At 45.4% G+C, this 23,041-nt stretch overlaps 3 protein-coding genes and 1 pseudogene across 14 annotated transcripts in view; 3 read left to right on the plus strand and 1 right to left on the minus strand.

The window, feature by feature from the left end:
• Apoa2 (apolipoprotein A2) overlaps positions 1 to 22,527 on the plus strand; it is a 450,260-nt gene extending 427,733 nt beyond the window's left edge. Inside the window, exons 1-4 of one of the 2 annotated variants that reach the window (XM_074047662.1) lie at positions 21,178 to 21,254; positions 21,406 to 21,483; positions 21,786 to 21,918; positions 22,313 to 22,527. In XM_074047662.1, coding sequence (XP_073903763.1) covers positions 21,432 to 21,483; positions 21,786 to 21,918; positions 22,313 to 22,424 — 297 coding nt within the window. In that variant the 5' untranslated portion in view covers positions 21,178 to 21,254; positions 21,406 to 21,431 and the 3' untranslated portion in view covers positions 22,425 to 22,527. Of the gene's footprint in view, positions 1 to 21,177; positions 21,255 to 21,403; positions 21,484 to 21,785; positions 21,919 to 22,312 lie in introns of those variants that run through there. The other variant, XM_074047663.1, reaches the window with a different exon arrangement.
• LOC109693213 (large ribosomal subunit protein eL8-like) lies at positions 5,180 to 5,972 on the plus strand (annotated as a pseudogene).
• Positions 10,973 to 15,877, plus strand: Nr1i3 (nuclear receptor subfamily 1 group I member 3). Of its 9 annotated transcripts, none has more exons than XM_020174368.2 (8): positions 10,973 to 11,106; positions 11,586 to 11,716; positions 12,900 to 13,069; positions 13,255 to 13,394; positions 13,624 to 13,769; positions 13,852 to 13,968; positions 14,142 to 14,262; positions 15,105 to 15,877. In XM_020174368.2, the coding sequence occupies exons 1-8, from the start codon at positions 10,976 to 10,978 to the stop codon at positions 15,232 to 15,234; spliced, it is 1,086 nt and encodes a 361-aa protein (XP_020029957.1). In that variant the 5' UTR covers positions 10,973 to 10,975; the 3' UTR covers positions 15,235 to 15,877. The 9 variants fall into 9 exon arrangements, with proteins under 9 accessions (XP_020029957.1, XP_020029959.1, XP_073903755.1 ...); XM_020174370.2 differs by having other exon boundaries at positions 14,157 to 14,262; XM_074047654.1 differs by having other exon boundaries at positions 13,855 to 13,968.
• Tomm40l (translocase of outer mitochondrial membrane 40 like) lies at positions 13,825 to 19,487 on the minus strand. 3 transcript variants are annotated; one of them, XM_020174379.2, is made up of 10 exons: positions 19,345 to 19,486; positions 18,876 to 19,125; positions 18,529 to 18,596; positions 18,142 to 18,234; positions 17,523 to 17,624; positions 17,269 to 17,374; positions 16,839 to 16,961; positions 16,648 to 16,724; positions 16,222 to 16,324; positions 13,825 to 16,091 (listed from the first exon to the last, which is right to left on the minus strand). In XM_020174379.2, the coding sequence occupies exons 2-10, from the start codon at positions 18,988 to 18,990 to the stop codon at positions 15,952 to 15,954; spliced, it is 927 nt and encodes a 308-aa protein (XP_020029968.2). In that variant the 5' UTR covers positions 18,991 to 19,125; positions 19,345 to 19,486; the 3' UTR covers positions 13,825 to 15,951. The 3 variants fall into 3 exon arrangements, with proteins under 3 accessions (XP_020029968.2, XP_073903761.1, XP_073903762.1); XM_074047660.1 differs by having other exon boundaries at positions 18,876 to 19,025; positions 19,345 to 19,470; XM_074047661.1 differs by lacking the exon at positions 18,529 to 18,596 and having other exon boundaries at positions 19,345 to 19,487.
• Positions 22,528 to 23,041: the final 514 nt, after the last annotated feature.

The raw sequence follows: 23,041 nt of genomic DNA on the forward strand, positions 1-23,041 counted from the left end.
CTGTATAACTATCATATACTAATAAAAATATTTATCCAGGCACCAATAGTTCATGCCTGTAATTCTAGCTACTTGGGAGGCTGAGACCAGAAGATCATTATTTGAGCCCAGCTCAGGCAGATAAAGTTTTAGAGACCCCATCTCCAAAATAACCAGAGCAAAATGAACTGGAGGTGTGGCTCAAGCAGTAAAGTGACTGCTTTGCAAATGCAAAGCCCTGAGTTCAAACCCAATTCCCATCAAATAAGTAAATAAATAAATGTTGCCTTTAGTGAAACTGACCTCCCCAAAGATCTTAAACAGCTATGAAAAGATTATAAAGAGAATTCAACATTCAAGATCAGGGAGCAAGCTTTTCCTATAGCAATCAAATGATCACTTTTTTAGGCTTTGTAGGCTAGGTGTGCTCTCTGTTAAGTTGTCTCCAGATATATTTGAAAATAGCCATAGACAACATGTAAACAAATAGGTAAGGCAAACTGAGCACTGGTGGCTCACACCTGCAATCCTTGCTACTTGGGAAGCTGACATCGGGAGGATCAAGATCCAAGGCTAGCCCAAGCAAAGAGACTTCATTTCCAAAATAACCAGAGTAAAATGGGCTGGAGATGTGGCTCAGTTAGTAGAGTGCCTGATTTGTAAACACATAAGCCCTGAGTTCAAACCTCTGTCCTACCACAAAAATAAAAAATAAAGCAAAACAAATAGGTATGACTATATTCTAATAAAACTTTATTTGTGGGTACTGACATTTGAATTACATATAATTTTCATGTGCTACAAAATATACTTCTTTTAAATTTTTAATGTAAAACCATTTTTATCTCTCAGGCAGCACACCAGATTTGGCTCATACACCATAAATTGCCAATCCTGCCATAGATGATTAAATGAGCAAGTGTCTACAATAGTAGATTATATAGTAATAGGTCAAAGAAGAAAGACACCAGCTAGGACCAAAAGAGTCAAAAGCTTCCTAGGGAAAGTAAGATTTAGATTGGGCATTAAAGGAAAGGTAAGATATAGACAAATGGAAGAGAAAAGAAAAGATGCATCTCTCTGGCATATGGTGGTAACAAGAGAAACAGTGAAAGAAGATTTAGATTTTGGGGGGTTGAAGCGGTACTGGGGTATGAACTCAGAGCCTTACAAGTATAGACAGGCACTCTACCACTTGAGCCACTCCACCATCCCTTTTTTATGTTGGGTTTTTTGTTTGTTTGTTTGTTTTTTGCAGTACTGGAGTTTGCACTTGGGGCCTACACTTTGAGTCATTCCACCAGCCCTTTTTTGTGAAGGGTTTTTTCGAGATAGGTTCTCGTGAACCACAGTCCTCTTGATCTCTGCCTCCTAAATAGCTAAGATTACAGGCATGAGCCACTGGTACCAGGCAAGATTCAGGTTTATGATTGAGAATGTACAGGAGAGATGGAAGGGACCTGGATATCATAATAAGGAATTTGAATTTAGCCCTCATATAAATAGCATTTCTAGATTATTCTTACAGGGGAAATAGGACTGATTTGACAGGAGAAAGACTAAGAGCAGGAAGGCTAAATTGGGGATACTACAGCTGTACAAAGTGTAAGAGCCTGGGTGATTGTAGGGACAGTGACAGAAGAAAAGGGACAGTGTCAAGACATGGTGGAGGACTGGGGATGTAGTTCCCTGGTAGAGCCTTAGGGGAAAAAACACACAGGCAGGGACAGTGGCTCGAGCCTGTAACCCTAGCTACTCAGGAGGCAGAGATTAAGAAGATTACAGTTTGAGGCCAGCCTGGGGAAAAAGTTCTCAGATCCCATCCCAACCAATAAAAGCTGGGTGTGGTGGCATGCACCCATCATCCCAGCTACATAAGAAGGGTAAATAGGATGATGGCGGTCTAGGCTACCCTAGGTATAAATTCAAGAACTTGTTCACAAAATAATGAAAGATAAAAGGCTAGGGGTGTGATTTAAGTGGTAGAGCACCTGCCTGGCAAGCTCAAGGACCTGAGTTCAAATCCTAGTACTTCAAAAAAGAAAAACAAACAAAATAAAATAGAAAAACAGTTGTTCCTAACCCATAAGCTCAGGAAAAAGGAGAATCCATTGGAGGAGAAAGAAAAAGAGAGCTATTCCAATACAGGTAGAAAGGATGCAGGTATAACTCAGTGGTAGAGTGCTCTCCTAACATATGCAAGGCCCTGGTTTGATTACCAGCACCAGAAAAATAAAAGATAGGTAGAGAACAAAGAATGTATAGAACATTATACAGGTTAGGGTGAAAATGTTTCACAGAACAGAATGTGTTTGGCAGGGGTTCAAAAGCTGTGGGAAAGATGATTGGGAGACGTGTAAAAGAGAAAGCCCATCGAACTCAACAGACCTTGGGAGATCATCTGTGAAGTTAAAGAAAGCTTAAAATCAGATTACAAAGCTCAAATGAAAGGATCCCTTCCATTCAAAGAAGAGTTTATGCTAGCTCCTGGGAGGTCAAACAGGATAGAGCACGCCCAGGCTGGAAATTTGGCTCAATGGGCACCTGAGTGAGGTCAGCCATAGCAAATGCAAACATGGCAGGTAGAAACGGCATGTAGCAACAGTTCAGAAGTCAGCAAGGACTCAGTAATCAGACTGGAAAACTAATAGGAATCCTGCCAGAGAGTCGGGACAACAAAGGATAATCAATTATGAAAGACAGCGGCTAAAAGAAAAATAGGAATGTATCCAGATGACCCCTTGGAACCTACAGTGCTAGCAAAATGCCTCACACAAAATACCCATTAAAAATTTATTGAACAAATGAATGTATACACAAATAATAACATATGATACCAAAGAGAAAGAGCATGAGTTTAGAGTAAGACCTTGATTCGTCTTCCACTTATTCACCATAAACATTTATTATATTATATAGTATACTTTATTATATGTGCCTGGAGTATTTAAGACTAGAAGGACCTCAAGATAAAAAATGCACCTCTTTGTTGGCATGGTGGTCATGCCTATAATCCCAGCACTCAGGAGACTGAGGCAGAGGATTGTGAGTTGCAGGCTGGCCTGGGCTACCTAATGAGACCTATCTCCAAAAAAAAAAACAAAACAAAAGCAGTCCTTGACTTCAGCAACTCACAGGAGACTGACAGAGTCAGAAAGAAGCAGACAATTGTTCTGCAATATGATAATGTTGTGACAAATTTCTGTGCAGAGGTATCCCTCTAGCCTCTGGGCTCCCAAAGGTGCTGCACTTGGACCTGAAGGGGCAGGTGGACCTTCAGGTAAAGCATCAGGAGGACCAGGGAAAGAGAATTTGAAAGTAGGGGGATGTGAAGTGATTCCAGCCAGCCAGAACAAGGGCAGATGTTCAGAGGTGAGTGAGCACAGCTTGTTCAGGGAACTCTAAATGTTTAAGCACATCTAGAGCCAAGTGCAATGTACTAGGTCAGGGGAGGGAAATGGGGATGGAGTAGAAAAGGCCAGAGTATAAATAGGAGCCAGATCACAAAGGACTTTGTGTAACATGCTAAAGAGATTGGGCTTTCTTCCTGAAGGTGATGGAAAGCAAATGAAGAATTTTAAGCAAGGGAGAGACATGATCAAATTTGCATTTTAGAAATAGCATCAGCGTGGAGGATGGGTTGGAAGCAGATGAGTCTGGGAGTAGGGAGAATAATTTATAGGGTGCTGATAAGTGAAAATGATGAGGGCCGAAACTCAGCAAAAAGGTAGTGGATGTGTAGGGGCCAAGAGACAGCAATAATAGGTTAAGGCTTCTGATTACTTTTAGGGAGTAAGGGGAAACAAAGAGACTAGGTGACTTCTATCTTCTGGCTTCGAATCTGGGAGAAGGAGGCAGTGGAGGGGGAGAAAAAGAAAAAGATAAGCTGGGCACTGGTGGCTCACGTCTGTAATCCTAGCTACTCAGGAGGCAGAGATCAGGAGGATCACAGTTCAAGGCCAGCCCAGGCAAACAATTTGTGAGACTCTTATTTGAAAATATCAAACACAGAAAAGGGCTCGTAGTGTGGCTCAAGTGGTAGAATGCCTCCTAGCACATGTGAGGCCCTGAATTCAAACCCCAGTACCACCAAAAAAAAAAAAAAAAACCAAGGATAAGAGAAAGGACATGTATAAACTCTTTTCCATGATCCAAGTACTGTGTGAGAAATTTTACACATACTACTTTAGTCTTCACAAAAAGCCTGGATAAGGAGGGTTATTAACCCCCTTTTTCCCCCAAGATAAAGAGAACTAAAATCTAGAGAGCTTAGCCCACCAAGCCACAGCCATCACAGGTGTTTTTCATACCTGGGCCTGGAATAGGTATGCTGGAATAGGTTAAGGATATCAGTTAACTCTGAAAGCCTATTCACCATTGATGCCGGGGTCCTTCTGCAGCAGAGCCCAATCTCTGTCCCACAGAAGAGACCTGAAAGCCAGCAGAGCGTTTCTATACATAGAAGAGACAGAGAGGTCTGTCCCTAGGTGATTTTCTCTCAAAGTAGTGTAAGGTGGACTTCTCCAAGAACAAGACTCAGGGCAATTCCTAGACCCTGGTGAAAGGACAGTCCGAAACCAGAACATCTTTCTCCACCTGGCCTCTCCCTAACCCTAGGAAGAGGAAGTAATCTTTTCCTGGTCTGAGGTTGGTCCAGTATGATGATATCTGATTCCTAGGGCCCCATGGAGCTGAGTCCAGTCATGTCAAACAATTAGGAAAGGAGCAAAAAGAGTAATTCAGCTAGCAAGAGCCAGTCAGAACTTGAACCTAAGTTTGTATAATTCCAAGGTCCATGCTATTTTTTGAGTTGGGATAGTTACCAAGTTAGATAATATAGGAGAAGTTTGTAGGGAATTGACAGTGAGCTCCATTTCAGACATACTAAATTCACGATGCCTGTGTGACATTCACGTGAAGTCATCTAATAAATTGTTGGATGTATTGGGCCTTGTTCAAGTTACTTAAAGTCACTGAGCCTCAGTTTTCTCATCTGAACAATGATAATATTACCTATCTTAAAGAGTCGATACAGGTAAGGATTCTTACTAGTACTGTGCTTACATTGGGCACTTAATAGGAAAAAGTTTTTAAAAATCAATGAATACCGATAATATTATATTCTTTACCACACAATTTAGAGTTTAATCATTTATTTCCTTTTAAGATTTAGGAGTTCGCCTCTCTTCAGCCTCTCAAGATGCCAAAAGTCAGGAAGGCCAAGGGGAAGAAGGTAGCTCCCGCCCCTGCTGTCATGAAGAAGGAGGCCAAGAAAGTGGTAAATCTCCTGTTTGAGAAGAGGCCTAAGAACCTTGGCATCAGACAGGACATCCAACCCAAAAGGGACCTCTCCTGATTTGTCAAATGGCCTGCTACATCTGGCTTCAGTGGCAAAGGGCTATCCTCCATAAGCGGCTCAAAGTGCCTCCTGGATTAACCAGTTCACCCAGGCTTTGGATCATTAAACAGCTACACAGCTGCTTAAACTTGCCCACAGGTACAGGCCAGAGACCAAACAGAAGAAGAAGCAGAGGCCGTTGGCTAGGGCTAAGAAGAAAGCTGCTGGCAAAGGAGAAGTCCCCACTAAGAGATCACTGGTCCTTCGAGCAGAGGTCAACATTGTCACTACCTTGGTGGAGAACAAGAAGGCTCAGCTGGTGGTGATTGCACATGAGGTGGATCCTGTTGAGCTGGTTGTATTCCTGCCTGCCCTTTGTCACAAGACAGGAGTCCCCTACTACATCAAAGGGAAGGCCAGGCTGGGATGGTTAGTCCACAAGAAGATGTACACCACTGTTGCCTTCACACAGGTTAATTCAGAAGACAAAGGAGCTCTGGCTAAGCTGGTGGAGGCTATCAGGACCAATTACAACGACAGATATAATGAGGATCCGCCATCACTGGAGAGGCAATGTCCTGTTCTAAAATCTGTGGCTTGAATTGCCAAGCTGGAAAAGGCAAAGGCTAAAGATCTGGCTACTAAACTGGGTTAAACGTGTAATGCTGTGGTCTCTGTACATGAAGATAGTAAAAACTATTCTCCTCCAGCAGAAAAGAAAAAAAAAAGATTTAATAGTTCAAAAGCCAGGCATAGTGGTACACACTTGTAATCCCAGTTATGGTAGAGATGGAGGTAAGATGATTTTGCTCTGGTCCAAGGCTGGCTCCAGGCAAAAAGTTTGAGATCCTACCTTAAAAGTAATCTAAGGCAAAAGGGACTAAAGGCATGGCTCAAGTGGTAGAGCAAGTGACTAGCAACTGCAAGGCCCTGAGTTCAAAGCCTAGTATCCCCCAAAGAGAACAAAAGATCTGGAGTTTTTGCTCCCATTTCCTGAGGGCAGAACAGGAAATGTTTCTCCCTCTTTTTTTCTTCCCCTCTTCCCCACACCCTGCTTTGTCTATACTTTGTCCTGTTATACTAAAATAAATCCTTGCTAAAAGATCTAACAGTTCAATTTATTTATTTAGTCTCCATAATTAGACAGTAAATTTCTTTGTAACAGGGATTCTCTCTTTGGTCCCTTCTCCTGATGCCTAACCACAGAATGAACACTTGATCATTTATTGTTAAATTGTCAACAGTAGAAGTAGATTGTGGCCCAAGTACCGAGGACCTTTGACCTACAGTAGCCTTTTACCCAGTTCCTGTTATCACAATCTGCTTAATCATCCATGCCAGAAACATGGAGTCACCTGTAACTTCTCTTTCTCTAACCAGACTTTCTAATAATTCCAATGATTTCACTTCTCCTATATTTCTCAAAACTCTCTCCTCCTCTACACCCTACCCCTATCAAGAGCTAATCTGTCCTGAGTTAATCTACTCTAACCTACATTATCACAATAACTTTCTAACTGGTGTCTTTGCCTCCAGCCCTGCCTCCTCAAATCCACCTTCAAGAGAGAAAACTAGCTACAACACAGATCAGGCCATGTCATTTTTTACCTTACCCTTTAAAAGCTGGGAGTGTTTCTGGCACAAGAGCTCACACCTGTAATCCTAGCTACTTGGGAGGCTGAGATCGGGAGAACCAAGATTCAAGGTCAAATGGGCAAATAATTTGCTAGACCTCATCTCCAAAATAACCAGAGTAAAATGGACTGGAGGTGTGGCTCAAGTAATAGAGTAACTGCTTTGCAATCATGAAGCCCTGAGTTCAAATCCCAGTCCCACCAAAAAAAAAAAAAAGACTAAGAATGTTGGACACACCTGTAACCCCAGCACTTGGGAGGGTAGCCTGGGCTATATAGCATGACCCTGTCTCAAAAAAAGGTTCCTTGGACTGGAGGTGTGGCTCAAGCAGTAGAGCACCTGCTCTGTAAAAGCAAACCCCTGATTTCAAGCATCAGTCCTGGCAAAAAAAAAAAAAAAAAAGATTCTTGATGGATTCAAACTGCTTAGTGATCTGACTCTGCCTACATCTGGGCCTCATCTCTCATCTCTCTAGCCTTATCTCTTCCCACTCTCAGCATGAATTGTTAAGCCCAGCAAGAGAGACCCATTTGTGTCTCTACCTTTTTTGTATCTGGCTTCTTAAACTTCTCATGTTGCATCCTCTGCTTAGATTGTTTTTTATGTCCCCCTGACTAATTCTTCATTATCTTTTAAAAATCAACTCAGTTGCCAAAATTCTAAGAAGACTTTGTGTGACATGCTAAAGAGATGGGATTTTTTTTTTTCCTTTTTGGCAGCACTGGAGTTCGAACTCAGGGCCTCATGCTTGCAAGGCAGGTGTTCTTACCACTTGAGCACAGATTTTTTTTCTTGAATGTGATAGAAAGTAACATCCCTTTGTCAAGCCAGGATTTGAGGCCCCTCTTTTGTCCCATAATGCCCTGCATACAGCACCATCATTGACTTTTATGTCTGTTTAAAGATCTATCTCCCCACTAGTGTTTAAACCTCATGAAGGAAGGAGAGCATCTTATTCCTTTTTGTTCCAAGTATCTTACACATAACAGGTTCTCCGTCAGTTTGTATCGATTGAATGAATTACTGTGAATTCTTGCAGTCACACTTCAACAAAGACAATACACACACACACACAAATATATTCACCACCTCCCAAGGACCAGACACATGCCCCTATACTCTCTGAAACTCAGCTTATTACAACATGCAAAAGTGTACACAGTTGGATGTTGTATCACTTAAGATCAAAGATCCAATGGATGTGATGTTGCATAACCGTAATCCCAACACTCAGGAGGCAGTGGCAGGAAGATCATGGGTTCCAGGACAGCCTGGATTACATAATGAGACCCTATCTGGAAAAAACAAAACAGGGCCAGGTGCCAGTGTCTCATGTCTGTAATCCTAGTTACTTAGGAGGCAGAGATTAGGAGGATCATTGTTCTAAACCAGCCAGGGGCAAATAGTTCAAGAGACTCTATCTTGAAAATACTCATCACATCACAGAAAAAGGGCTAGCAGAGTGGCTCAAGTGGTAGAATCCCTGCCTGGCAAGCATCAGGCTCTGAGTTCAAACCCCAGTACCATCAAAAGAGCAAAATCAAAGCCAAATTTAAAAAATATTAAGTGATCTACCAACTCATTCTGGGAGCCTACATGAGGCTCTTTTTAACTCGGTTTTCTCTACCTGCCTTTCTTGACCCGTGTGTGTGTGTGTGTGTGTGTGTGTGTGTGTGTGTGTGCATGTACGTGTGTGTTAAAACCCCTGCATTTGAGGGTTTTTAACTAATCTTTAAAGAAATATTAATTTTAATTTAACTTTTTTTTTTTTTTGGCAGTACTGGGGTTTTAAACTCAGGGCCTCATGCTTGCTAGGCAGGCACTCTATCACTTGAGCCACTCCACCAGCCCTAATTTAACTCTTAACTGAAGAAACAGAAAATTTGACAGGAAAAGAAAAAAGAAGAGAAAGGAAAGGAGAGGAGAGGGGAAGAAAGGAAAGGGGAGGAAAAGAAATGCTTATTTCTAGAGGAAGTACCCAGGAGATCAATGGAAAATGAACCTTTAAAATTGGAAGAGCATGACTTTGGACTTTATTCCAGTTTGTGTGAGAGCAGGTCCATCCAGCATATTGCCCATCCCCAAAATAGTCTAATAGATTTTGAAATTACTTTTTCTGCTCATAGATGTTGGGAAAGTACACACACACACACACACACACACAAATATTCTTCAATGATGATGCATGTATTAGATAACCCATGAAGACTCCAGATTACGGAATTTATTAATTAGAAATCCTTAAACTAGACTCTAGACATGTTAGATATTTTTAAATTCCACTGAAAAATGAAAACACGAGCCCCTTGTTAAAAAGTAATTTCAAGTTGAGCATCAGTGGCTCATGTCTATAATCCTAGCTACTCAGGAGGATTTCGGTTTGAAGCCAGCCTGGGCAAATAGTTCAAGAGACCTTAACTCAAAAATATCGAACACACAAAAGGGGCTGGTGGAGTGACTCAGGTGGTGGAGTGCTTGCCTAGCAAGCATGAGACCCTGAGTTCAAAGCCCAGTGTCACAAAAAAAAAAAAAAAAAAAGTCATTTCAGTCAGGAACCAGTGTCTCACACCTGTAATATTTGAGAGGCTCAGATCCCGAGGATAATAGTTCAAGGCCAGCTTACTCAAATAGTTTTCGAGACCCAACCAAAGCAAAAGGAACTGGAGGCATGGTTCAAGCAGCAGAGTACCTGTTTTGTGAGTGCCTGTTTTACAAGCATGAAGCCCTAAGTTCAAACCCCCAGTCCCACCAAAAAAAAAAAAAAAGAAAGAAAGAAGAGAAGTAGTCATTATTTCAAGATAGCAACAGCATAGCAATGAGCTTCAGGGGAGAAAGACAGGGCCTTAAGCAACTGCACAGGTCATACACCCAGAAAGCCAGCTCTGGTGCAAGAGATCCTGAATCAATCTCAACTACCTGTAATTTATTAAATTTAATTCTCAGCCATCCTAGTAAGGAAATGGGACCCCTTCTATCCATAGGGCTTAATTACCTCCCAATTTTATCTTTTTTTTTTTTTTTTTGCGGTATTGGGTTTGAACTCAGGGTGTTAAGGCCTTCTACTTGTTGTTGGACAAGTGCTCTACCACTTGAGCCATATCTGCAGCCCATGACTCCTAATTTTAAAGTGGTTTTGGGTTTTGGTTTGGGTTTTTTTTAATTTGTATTTTTTTTTTAATGGGACCCAGATTTTGAACTCAGTGTTTTACGCTTGCAAAGCAGACACTCTACCATTTGAGCCATACCTCCAGCCTATTTTGCTCTGGTTATTTTGGAGACAAGCTTCACAAACTATTTGTCCGAGCTGGCCTCAAACCTCAATCCTCCAAATCTCAGCCTCTCAAGTATCTAGGATTATAGGCTTGAGCCACTGGAACCTAACTTACACCTATTCTTTTACTACCCACATACTGCATGTGAAAAAGTCTGCTCTGTCTCTCCCCACCTTATCTAGGATCCATGTACAGTGGAGGTACAGATCTAGCCTGAAACTCGGAAGTAGGTAGAACCTCTTTAGTCTGGTAAGGAGTTGTTTCTAATGAATCATTAGGTCCCCGCCCACCAGTGCCTCCCCATGTGCCACCAACCAGGACCTTGGGCATGCTGGAAAAACCTCCCATCCAGGTCTTTGCCCTGAGTCCAGAGTCTGTGCTCTACCCACATAGGGGACTGAGAATACCTGGAGCTACATACAACAGACATCCCTGCATTCCAGCTACTGAGAGCCATAACCTCTAACTCCTAGAGCTCTTAAGATCACAAGAAAAGCAGGGTCAGTGTGGGAGCTTGGGAAGAGGCAACCCTCACAGATTCTGTGGCCTGCACAGGGCATGCTGCCTAGGAGGAGCAGGTAGGAAAATCTGCTGGGGGCCAGAGACTAAAAGCAACTTTCTTGTTCTAGTATAGACAACACTGGGACCAGATGCAGGGCAGGTTTAGAAAGAGGCTCTGAAGGAGGGAGAGAAGAGGGTCAAGTGTGGTGCAGATCTGACTGCTAACTCTTTCTACATTCAGGGGTCTTTGATGTGCACCCTAACATCTGAAGCCATGAGCAGTGGGGAAGATGAACCAAGGAATTGTGTGGTGTGTGGGGACCGAGCCACAGGCTACCATTTCCATGCCCTGACTTGTGAGGGCTGCAAAGGTTTCTTCAGGTGAGAGTTTTATTCCCAATAAAAACAATCCTCTCCAGCTCTAATCAGTCAGTTTTTAAAACCTGGCACTTGCCCAAACATGCCCCACTCTATTCCTCCTGTGGCTGAGTCTGGTTACCATAAGGCTGGCACCCTACCTCTTACTGACCACAACACATATTAACTGGTGGCTTAACAGAGAGGGCCATGGACACAGCCCATGATCTGCAAAGCAGCAAGCGAATACTGCATCAACCAGGGTTCTCGAGTGGTCCTGTGTCCTCATGAAAATGCTTGAGATGTATTATGCTTGATCCAACCCTGAAGAGAGATGTATTATGCTTGATCCAACCCTGAGGACCTTTGGGCACAGCTCAGGTTAGCCCACATCACTAGATTCCCAAATCTTTTAGACTCTACCCTCTTAACCCTAACATACCCCACACACCCACCTACCTGTTTGCTGCCATAGATCCTAGTAATGTCTTTTTCTCACATAGACGAACAGTTAATAAAAGCACTGGTCCCACCTGCTCCTTTGCTGGAAGCTGTGAGGTCAGCAAGACCCAGAGGCGCCACTGCCCAGCCTGCAGATTACGGAAGTGTATAAATGCTGGCATGAGAAAAGACAGTGAGTTGGCCCCCCTATCATCCCAAGAATCTGTTGATTCTGTCTTTTTGCTTTCTCTTTATTCCCAATAGCCATTTTCACATAGCAGGCAGAGTAAACTTTTTGAAGCTAGTCAGATTATGTCACTATTCTGCTCAGAACCTCTAATAACTCCTCATCTCTCCCTCTCTCTCATTTTTTTTAGTGGGACTGGGCTTTATGCTTGCCAAATAGGTACTCTGCCACTTCAGCCACACTTCCAGTCCATTTTGCTCTGATTATTTTGGAGGTGGGGGTCTTGCAAACTATTCACCCGGTCTAGCCTCAAACCGAGATCCTTCCAATCTGTCTCCCAAATACAAGGATTATAGGCGTGAGCCACCAAAGTACGTGATCTCAGGACTAGCTCCTGCTCACCCCTTTGCAGACTTAATTTCTTAACTCTCCCTTGCTCAATCCACACCAACCACACTGACTGCAATACTATCCTTGAACACACCAAGCACACTCTTCCCTAGACTTTTGCATTTGCAAGTCTCTTTATCTGAGAGATTGAGATTCATATGGCCTGGTTTTTCTCTTCTATTTCTTGAGTGTAGTGCCTATCAACTACTAGGTACTCAATAATTATTGAATTAATTAATTAATGCTTTTTTGTGCCAGCTAACTGTGCCATGCTCCCAACAAATGATGTAATTGGGGCTAACTTACAGAAGTTAACTTGCCCAAGTTGTCAAGTAAAAAGTTGTAGAGTCATTTTTCAAAATCAAGCCTGTCTGACTTCCAAGCCCCTGCTTTTTCCATGGTATCACACTACTTTGCAGTATGGAGCAGTGTTGATTTAAGTTGAGTCTATATCACCGAACTCAAGCCCCAATAATACCAAAATAAATAAATAAATAAATAAATAAATAAATAAATAAATAAATAAATAAATAAAATAAAACCTTCCTCAATGTTACCCCAGAAGCCAAACATCTTACACCTGTGCTTTTCTCTTTCTTTCTTGTGAAAGTGTGCAGGAATCCCCTGCCACCTGCAGCCTCTAGGTGTTTAGCCAAGTTCAAGGAAGCCTCAGGAACTCTCCTGTTTCCCCCAATTCTTCCTTGTACAGAGTGGCTAAAAATCCACTCTGAACAGGGACTGGCAGAAAGGTCTTCTCTGTTGGTTTCAATAGCTTTGTCATATCTCTTCCCTGACACAGTGATACTGTCAGCAGATGCCCTGGCATTGCGCCGAGCAAGGCAGGCACAGCGGCGAGCCCAGCAAACACCTATACAACTTAGTAAGGAGCAGAAAGAGCTGGTCCAGATCCTCCTGGGGGCCCACACTCGCCATGTGAGCACCATGTTTGACCAGTTTGTGCAGTTCAGGGTGAGCACTTATAGGATTTGAGCTGGAAAGTGACCAAAATGGTGCCCAAGGAGGTGGTCTGAGGGAAAGGGCTGTGGGCCATGTACCAATAGAGAACAGGTCTTCTTGGGCAGAACCTTCCCAACAGAAGGCCTAAACAAGAGCTATAGAGCCAGGGCCTTTAGCTCATGCTCTGATCTCTGTAGCCTCCAGCTCACCTGTTCAGTCATCACCAGCCCTTGCCCCCATGGGCTCCTGTGCCACCTCTGCTTGCACACTTTGCCGATATCAACACTTTCATGGTACAGCAAATTATCAAGTTCACCAAGGATCTGCCCCTTTTCCGGTGAGTGGCTTTCCTTCATCTTTCAGGAAGCAAATACTTCATAACTTATACACAAAGCTCCCCTCCCCCCTTCAAAAAAAAAAAGTCAATGATCAAATTAGCACACTCCTCAGCCTTTCCAAGCACAGGTCTTGAATGACCAGCTTTGTTTTTAAGGAACCAGGAGTTCCTTATCCTCCCTGAAGTTCAGGCTTCATTCTAAAGTGCCCTTGTTCCCTGTTCCCCACAGATCCCTGCCTATGGAGGATCAAATCTACCTTCTCAAAGGAGCTGCTGTGGAAATATGTCATATCGCACTCAATACCACTTTCTGTCTCCAAACACAAAACTTCCTCTGTGGGCCTCTTCGCTACACAATGGAAGATGGAGTCCATGGTGAGATGGTGCTAAAGCAGTGGAGGGTGAGTGTCCTTGTGGTGTGGGATGTAGAGGATCCTGAACCTAATATCGCCCACAGTAGGTTTCCAGGTAGAATTTTTGGAGATTTTGTTTCGCTTCCATGGGACGCTGAAACGACTGCAACTCCAGGAACCCGAGTATGTGCTCATGGCTGCCACGGCCCTCTTCTCTCCTGGTGAGCATCTCCCAAGCCTAGAAACTCTAGCCTCGCCACCTCTGCCCCAAACTCTCAGCCCTTTGAATCCAGCCATCCCTGGTCATCTTAGCCTACAGAGTGGGTCTATACCATCCTCATCCCCTGGACACTATGTAGGTCTCCCTCTGTCCCCTCAACCTTGTCCTTCCCAGCTCCTTATCTCATAGACCGGCCTGGAGTTACCCAGAGAAAAGAGATTGATCAACTGCAAGAAGACATGGCACTGACTCTGGAGAACTATATCAAGGAACAGAAGCCAAGGCCCCAAAGTCGGTAGGTAGGAGACTGGAGGTTGGGGCTGCACTGGGCAAGGAAGGGGCTAAGGAAACACTGAGTTCAGGATGAACGTCTTTTACTTTCTTTTCCTTTGGGAAACCAAGTCTCTGGGGTATCTGATCCTTCCCTCTGGCCATGCGCATCACACATAGTTCTGGTATCCAAATTGCTCTTATTGCTGTTTTGTGTCTCACATTTTTCAGATTTTTTTATTCAGTAGAGATGCAAAGTAGTAGCTCACAGGCTCTGCCTACTAGCATTCCTGAGAATTGATGATATCCATCACCTAACCACTCCAACTTCTCCAGACTAAAAACTGTTAAGTGTCTTGTACACGCTTCTTCTTTGGCCTTTCCTCCCCTCTCCACTGAGCCAATTCCTTGAATTTTTCTTTTCTCTTGAAACTATGGTTACTCACAGTTTCACGGCCAGAACCAGTCCTGATTCAATAGTCCATTATCTATCCAAGCTCTGAGGTATGCACCACTTTTGTTCATGCTCAATCCTCAATGAGCTACTTTGCTAGAAAAGTACACACCTACCTTCTAGAATTTTCTCTAGAAGGGTCGACCCTCAGGTTCTACATAGTTGAAAGTTCCAGCCAAGTCTGGAACTTTCTTCAGATATGGCCTTCAGAGCTCTAGGTTCAGGAAAAACTGGGCATGGGTATCAGACACATGTCCCCTTGGGGGATCTTTGAGCTTTTCAATAAATTTGTCATACCAGGGCATGATTTTTTTTCTAATGTTCAGACATATCTTCACTGAGTTCAGAGGATTAGGCCTTGGCTGCCTTATTTCTCTCCTCTTTCCATGATGACTCCACTACTTCCTCCAAAGGTTTCTGTATGCAAAGCTGATGGGCCTGTTGGCTGAGCTCCGGAGCCTTAACAGTGCATACTTGTACCAAATCCAGCGCATCCAGGGACTATCTGCTATGATGCCTCTGCTCCAAGAGATCTGCAGCTGAGGCCCATACTTGCCTCTTCCCCAGCCCACCTGCGACACACTGGACTAGAAAGGAAAAGTTGCTGGCACCAGATATTGGGACCAGTAGGAATGGAGTTCAGTGATTGTAATGAAAGACTAAAGCAAGAACTGCCTCTCATGCGGTCATGGGCGAGTTGGGGATGTTTGTGGGGACAAAGTTGTTCTCTGGAAGCACAGAAGATGGGGAAGGAGGAAGCCTCAGGGTTAAGAGGTAAAACTCCTTCTGGGAATGGGTGGGCCCCACTTGCTAAGGCCAAAGATTTAGCCCTTCAACCCTACTTTCTCATCGTTGGTAGGCTCTGGGATGAGAAAATAGGATGGGTAGCTAATCCCATGCAGACTTTTCTGCTCTAAGGAGGAAGGGGCTAGGAGCTTTAATCCATGGAAAACAAAGAAGGAAGTGAGGGAGGAAATTCAGCCAGACATACCCACCCCTTCATCCTTCTTAGTCCAGAACCACAAGAACATGTGTAAGATGATAGTGCAGCTGGCAGAAGTGGGAGCCTCAAACCACCGCCTCATCAGCTGACCCTGAGGCAGCTCCAGTTCCGAGGAGGACATAGTTCTGACCCCACTCTGCGCCTGGGACCTAAAGGTCACCCAGCAAAGTGGGCTTTGGAGAGGGGCCTAGTGTCTGGCCCTAGGGCACCTGACTCAGAGGTTCCAGCTGCTGTGGGGGGCTGGTTCTTGGACAACCTCAGCCCACAGTGATGCTGAAGCCACAATGGAATCTGTTGCGCCAGTGATTGAGGAAAGCTCCGAGGGCTAGGGTGACAGGAAGCGGGGGCATCTTCTTCTCCAGCACAGCACCCACACACCAATTACTGTCCACCAAGCCTGCCAGGAAGGAGAATATTGACTAGGTTGTTTAACAGGGTTTGGAGTAAGGAGTCAGCAGAAGTAGAGCTTTCCTCCCTCTATCCCCAAATCCCTCACCACTTCCAAATATCATCACAATAACCCTCACCTCTAAATACCATGTTGGCCTGGGGCAGAGTCAGATGGTAACCAAAAGAGAAGGTTGTGTCTTGTAATCTTGTATTTGCCTCAAATTCCACTCCAACTTGAACCTGAGACACATGGACAAGGATGAGAGGGGGATCAGTCTCAGTGACGACTAGAGAGATCCTAGGGCTGTGGGTGTGGCTCAGTGGTAGAACACCTGCCTAGCAAGCATGAGGCTGAGTTCAAACCCCAGGACCACCAAAAAAAAAAAAAAGCAGCCAAGAATTAGAGAGGTTCTGAGACAGGGTCAATAGAATGAAGTCATGCATGAAAATGTATACCTATTGTGGGTAGAAAGAATACTAGGCCAGCACAGCCTAGGGAGAACTGGAGGGGCAAAAGTTTGTGACTGACCTGCTAGAGTAGAGGATGAACAGAGCAGTCTTACCTGTTCATTTGCCTTGTGGTAATAACTTGCATGGGCCCCTCCTGATCCCACATTCAATGTAGCTACCCAGTGTACAGCTGGAAAAAAACAAAGTATGGGGAGAACGGAATGTTACGGTTCGGAACATGGTAGGACACAGACCAGGATCCCCAGAAAAGCCCAGAACTGCTCTTCCTCATCACGTCCCATACCAGAGTACTTTCCAGCCAGAGTCAAGATGGCCCCCTCTTCACCTGGCCGCCGGTGATAAACTAGCTCCCCTCCCAGCACCAGCCGATGAGTGAGGCTCTGCAGGAAGTGAGCGACCATAATCACTGTGGGGGAGTGGGAGAACATGGAGTTAGTCATAGAACCAAGAATGAGGCCTACTACTTCACCCACAGTTATCCCACCTGAGCCTGCCCAAGAAGTTCCTGTTCTAAAGTGGTTTTTTTGTTTGTTTTTGGCAACACTGAGATTCAAATTCAGGGCCTCACACTTGCTAGGCAGGCACTCTTACTGCTTAACCCACTCTACCAGCCCAGAAGTTCCTTTCCTAATCCCCAAACTGTACAGAAATGAGAGACATGGCAACATTAGCAAATGGGCAGCAAAGATCAAAAGATTGTCCCAATTCCTCACCTGATTCCCCAATCAGGTCAGGATTTCCTAGGGTCAGAGTAGCTGTATAGTCATCTCCTCGATATTCGCCATCAAACTGCCATGTAAGGAACTTGGCCTGCTGTGTCTGGGGGAGAGAACAAGAAGTAAAATCTCCTTCCCTCTGTTTATGATCACAATTGCCCCAGCTCCTCCCCTTTGCGTCCCCAGGTCAGGATATTCATGGAGGAGAAAGAGAAGTTGCCCAGTGGATGGAGGCAGAAACTGTAGGTCACCTGGAAGACAGCCTTAGCTCGAAGCCGCTCTGCCAACAGAAGCAGGACCTGGGCGTTGAGACTGCCACTGCTGTCCATATCGCCAACCACAGTAGGGAACACCTGTTGAGGAGTGTGGACAATAAGGCTGAATTGGGTAATATCATTCAGCCTGAACTCAAGTACTATGGGATTTCATTAACATTACCTGGCGCCCCCTGGTGGAGGCACAAAGACAAACTCTGGCATCTTTACCCAGAAGTGTTTCTCTACCCTCTCCCATTAAGAACTGACATAGAAGGAAGCCCAGTGTGGTGGCTCACCCTTGCAATCCTAGCTACTTGGGAGGCTGAGATTGGGAGGATCACGGTTCGAGGCCAGCCCAGGCAAATAGTTCAAGAGGCCCATCTCCAAAATAACCAGAGCACAATGGACTGGAGGCGTGGCTCAAGCAGTAGAGCGCCTGCTTTGTAAGCGCAAAACTCTTGAGTTCAAACCCCAGTCTCACACACATACACACACAACGTGACAAGAGAATTAGATTACTGCCCATTCTTCCCCATGACACACACACTTCCTTCTCTCCTCAAGACCAAGGTGGGCTTTTAGGAAGTTGGCTCAGGTGTTTTGGAGCTCTCACCTCAGTGGGGCTAAGCTGCCAGTCCCCTGCATAGGCTGCATGGAGATGATAACCCGGCAAAGCCAGGGCACTCATGTGCACAGTGTGGGCCACCTGAAGAAAGAAGAATCATTGGAGGAAAAGGGAATTCCTGCTTCATTTCAATCTCTCATCCCACCCTTCATCTTCTCCCCATTCAGGGGGCCTTTTAAGACTCCCTAATATTCCAACATATGCAGAAGGTCACCAGATTTAAAGCAAGTCCCACAGGCAAGGAAAGTAAAGAAAGCCCCACATCCTCCCTCATTTGTCCCACATAGCCTGGCCGAGGGTGGAATACAAAGGAAAGAAGAGGATCCAGAACAGGCAGGGAGAAGTAGTAAGGAGGGGCCAGAGAAGTGGGAGCACCTGGAAATGGCTGCTCAGAACCTTGTTGACAATGAGCTTCACTCCCTCCATCTGTGCTGGGAATACATCTGAAGGGGTGGGGGAAGGGAAGGAATAAGCACAGACAAGGAATCCCTACCCAAAGAGGTAGTCTCCCCTTTCAATCCCATACGAAGCACGGGAGGAAATGACCTCCTTTCAAGTCCTGCATGGAAATGCTCCACTTCATTTGGACACCTGACCCTCCCTGACATGGGATGCCCCAGCTGTGATCTCCCCCTTTCTGCTCCCATCACTGGACATCTGCATTCAAGACCCTCCCCTCCTCTGCCCCTTCCACAAGAACCACCCAAATGCCAAGTTCTCACCTTTGCATAGTCGGTGCAGCTCATCGAAGCTCCCAGGGTTGGGCAGAGGCTCCTCTCGGCGGGGACTCCGGCGGGGAAAAGTCCCCATTGGTGCAAGGCCCAGTGTATTCCCCATTTTAGTCCAGAGTATAGGGAGGGGCCGGGATGAGCCTGGGAAAACACTCTATTGCTCCCTCTACCCCCCAAAGGCCCCACCGCCCATCATCAGACTCCCCAGTTTCAGAAACTTCCACATGGTCCAATGCTAGACCTGGAATAGGAAGAGTTGGGGGAGAGAACACCGATGGAAAGATTGAACCCCAGTCACACTCTCACCCCATCTTTGATCCCTCATCCCCACCTGTCACCCAGTCCTCTCTCCCGTTATCCAATCCTAGCCCCCACCACAGGCTCCACCTAGCTTCCTAGTCTCTCTATTCTTTGTTCCCACAGCCCAAGGCCAGGTCCACAATGGAACAGTTGCCCTTACCATCTCAGATGGTCCTGCTGCCCCTTTCCCTCCGGCACACCCCGGTCATCTTGATGGGGGCAGCCATCTTGAGTAATGGCAGAATGCGGCTTCATACTGCATTCTCAGCGTTGCTATGAGCGCCATCTTGGGACCGGGCAAGGGAAGCTATCAAAGACCCAGCCTCCCTTGATTGGGCCCCGCCTAATCGATGAAAAAAAGACGCCTCGATCTCCCATGACCAATGGAAGAAGAGAACACAAAAGAGTGGCAGGCCTGACGACCCAAGCGCTTCAATCTGGCGCTGCAGTGGCAAGTGGGGCTTGATAGGTGGCGAGCAGAAGGCCTTCCCTCCTACATCTCCCGGCCTCTCCAAGGACAGGATAAACTTCTGACCCTACCAGACACTAGAGGGAGCATTTTGTCCTTTGGATCACTGAAGCTTCTCCACCACCCAAGAGGAAAGTGAAACTACAGCCTGGAGACTTGCAGTTTTGTGAAGGGTGACTGTATTATCCCCGCCTCCCCTCCATAGAGCCTTTGGGGAAAAGCTCACAGCCCTCACAGTACACCTCCAAATGACTACTACTTACAAGCACAGCTCTCCTCTAGGACACAGACCCCACACCAGCCCTGTCAGAGTTCGCCGTCATGATGGAATAGGAATGGGTGCAAGAGTTTGGTGTAGAGGAGCAGGTTGTGGACAGAACTATTTCCCAAAACAGCTGCCCTCGGTAATTAACCCTTCCTTCTCTGAGTCTCCAGGCAGAATGGGCAAATAAAATCTAGGAATAGGATTCCAGCTCCCCACAAATGCCCTCTACCCCAAGGCCATGGGCAAGCAATAGAGCAATGCCAGCTCCACTGGGGAATTACTGAAAATAGAATACTGTTTCTTAGTCTTTGGTTGCTATCTCCCTCACTAGCTCCCACACTTCCACCCCCATTTCTCAGGAATGTTCCAGTACATAAAGAGTAAGCTTTGAGGGCAAAAGGTGAAATATACAAATGCTTCTGATATCTACTTAGTTAATTCCATCCAAATGCTTTGGGGCCTAGGGAATGTGCCTCTGCCCTTCCTCATAATTAGAGCTAGGACAAGGGCCAGGACCTTGGCCACAGGAGTACTGTTGCCCTTCCTGATTCAATATTGGCTGACCACTGCTGAGAACTGATAAGGTGGTCAAATGACCAGATACCTTCAACCTTTATCCTGACAGAAGCCTTACTCACCTCTTTTCCTGCTAGAGTTCTCCAGTTGGAAGGGAGAGGGCAGAGGCTGTTTTCTAAATTTGTTTTATTGGAGGTAGGGTATGGTCATTGATCAGTACCCAGGAGGATGATTGATTCTGAGCTCTCATGTTTTCTCTCCCCTTTCTCATTACACATTAACTCAAAAAGGGACAGAGTCAATCACACCTGTCCTCTGACCCTGACCCTTAGTATCGTAGCCCCCATCCCTTCACTGCTGCCCTGATTTCAACTCCTTTTCCCTTTCTTTTGTTCCTAAATACCTCTTTGCCAAGTTGCCATGAAGGGAGGTAGGGAGATGAAATCTACTCATGAGATAAAGATACCAAAATCTGATGTCTTCATATCATAACTAGGAATCCTGCTTCCCTGCTATATACAAATCCAAAGACTCCAACCCCAGATCTCAAAAGAATAAATCTTAAACAGATCTGAAGTGTAACCTCTTGGCCTCCATTAAGACCTATAACCCTGCTTGTTACCCCCATCACATTAGTCCCCCATTAATTGTCCTTTCCTCCCCCATTTCTCCAACTTATTTACTCCAACGTGATTCCTGCCCCATGGGACATCCCCACAGTCTATATCACCTGACAGGGGGTGGGGAAGTGAACAGGTATATAACCCCTGCCTCTCCAGCCAGGCCAGGAACAGACGCCACAGACAGAGACACTGACTAGGTATGATGGGTGAGCAAAAGGTGTGGGTGGCATATAAAGAGGATGGGGCTTTAATTGTGGGGAGGAAGGGAACCAGATTGGAGTGGGACTCCAGATGGGGTTCCCTGGGGAGTGAAGCCCACTTGGCTTCAATGTCCTTCCCTGCCACCAGCACTGTTCCTAGGCTACTTTTCTACCATGAAGATGCTTGTAATGACTCTGCTGCTCATCACCATCTGTAGCCTTGAAGGTAAGTGTGATATGGACAGGGGGCCCAAAGAAGAAAGGTACTGGGGATCCTGGCTATCCATTATCTTCTGCTTCTATCCCCAGATCTAGTAACTAGAGGTTTCAAAAGAAAGATCATTCCCCTCTCTAAAGTTCAGAAAACCCATCCAAAAACCTAGCTGGATAGCTATTTGGTGAGGGGGCTGAGAGCTGGGATGGATACTGGTAGAGGTGTAATAGAAGGCCAGGATTCATTGCTGGGGACGCAACTGAAAAGAATGTACGTGTGTGTGTGTGTGTGTGTATGTGTGTGTGTGTATGCAGGGGCTTTGGTTCGGAGACAGGCAGAGGAGCAGAGTCTGCAGAGCCTGTTCACTCAGTACGTCCAGACCATGACCGACTATGGCAAGGACCTGGTGGAGAAAGCCAAGGGCCCAGAGCTTCACGCCCAGGCCAAGTAAGTAAGTCCCAGGGAAAAAGGTTCAGGAGCTATGAGACTGTGCAGAGAAGGGAGGGAAGATAGGAAGTCTTGCAGGAGACTGAGCTCAGGTGTAGGGACTAAGGAGCATTAGACTTCAATTGGAGAAAAAAATTCCTCCATCACCCAAAGATCTCATGTACCTCTTAGACTGAGAGGGGCAGAAGGAATTGTACCTCAAATTTCAATCTGTAAAGTTTATTCCTCTATCCCACGGAGGGCTTGCTTGTTCCTAGGGGCTTTGCCATGCTGGATGGAGCAGGATCTGCAGTAATGGGACTTGGGTCATCCTGCTCTGACCTCCCACCACTCACAAAGCCCCTTCCAATGACTAGAATCCTTCACACTGACCTCTGACCCCTCCCCCATGCAGAGCTTACTTTGATGAGCAGCTGACACCCCTGGTCAAGAAGGCTGGAACTGATCTGATGAACTTCTTGAGTAACATCGTGAACCTCAAAAAACCAGAGCCTGCCACCCAGTGAGGTGTCCAGATCATTGTCTTTCAACCCACTGGCCAGGCCTAGAGTTCCTCTCCCTACCTACTCTTTATTTTCTACAATAAATTCAGAAGAAGTCAAACTGTGAGCCTGTGTGTTTGAGTGACTGGGAGAAGTAGCTGAGTGGGGGAGGAGTAGGAGGAAGGAAAAGATAAATCTGCTTGAAAAAGGAGAAGGGTTTTGGCGTGGAGGGGGAAGAGAGGGTTGAAGAGACAAATGATGGAAATGACAGAGCAGGGGTGTTGTGATTTCTCCCCAAACCCAAGAAGTCTCCTGTATGTGGAGATTCCCTGCAGGACATGAAACTATGAAAGAAATGATAGGTTCATAAACTGAATCCCTAGACTTCTGGAAGTCACCAGAAATGAGGACACCCCTCAGAATTTCCTCCTAATCATTCTATGAAGAGGAAAAAAGAAAAAAAAAAAAAAAAACCCAGTGATGTGACCCAAGACCTTCTTTTTCCTGGTGAACCAGGGGGACACTCTGTTCATCCCACAATAAAAGAGAACTGGGGTTCATTCCTTGCCCCAGAAGTGCTCTAGTTCCTCCATTCAAAACCTCTGATTTGGCTGGTTGTGGTGGTGCATGTCTATAGTCCC

The sequence above is a fragment of the Castor canadensis genome, chromosome 11, assembly GCF_047511655.1.
Source record: "Castor canadensis chromosome 11, mCasCan1.hap1v2, whole genome shotgun sequence".
Taxonomy (NCBI): Eukaryota; Metazoa; Chordata; class Mammalia; order Rodentia; family Castoridae; genus Castor; species Castor canadensis.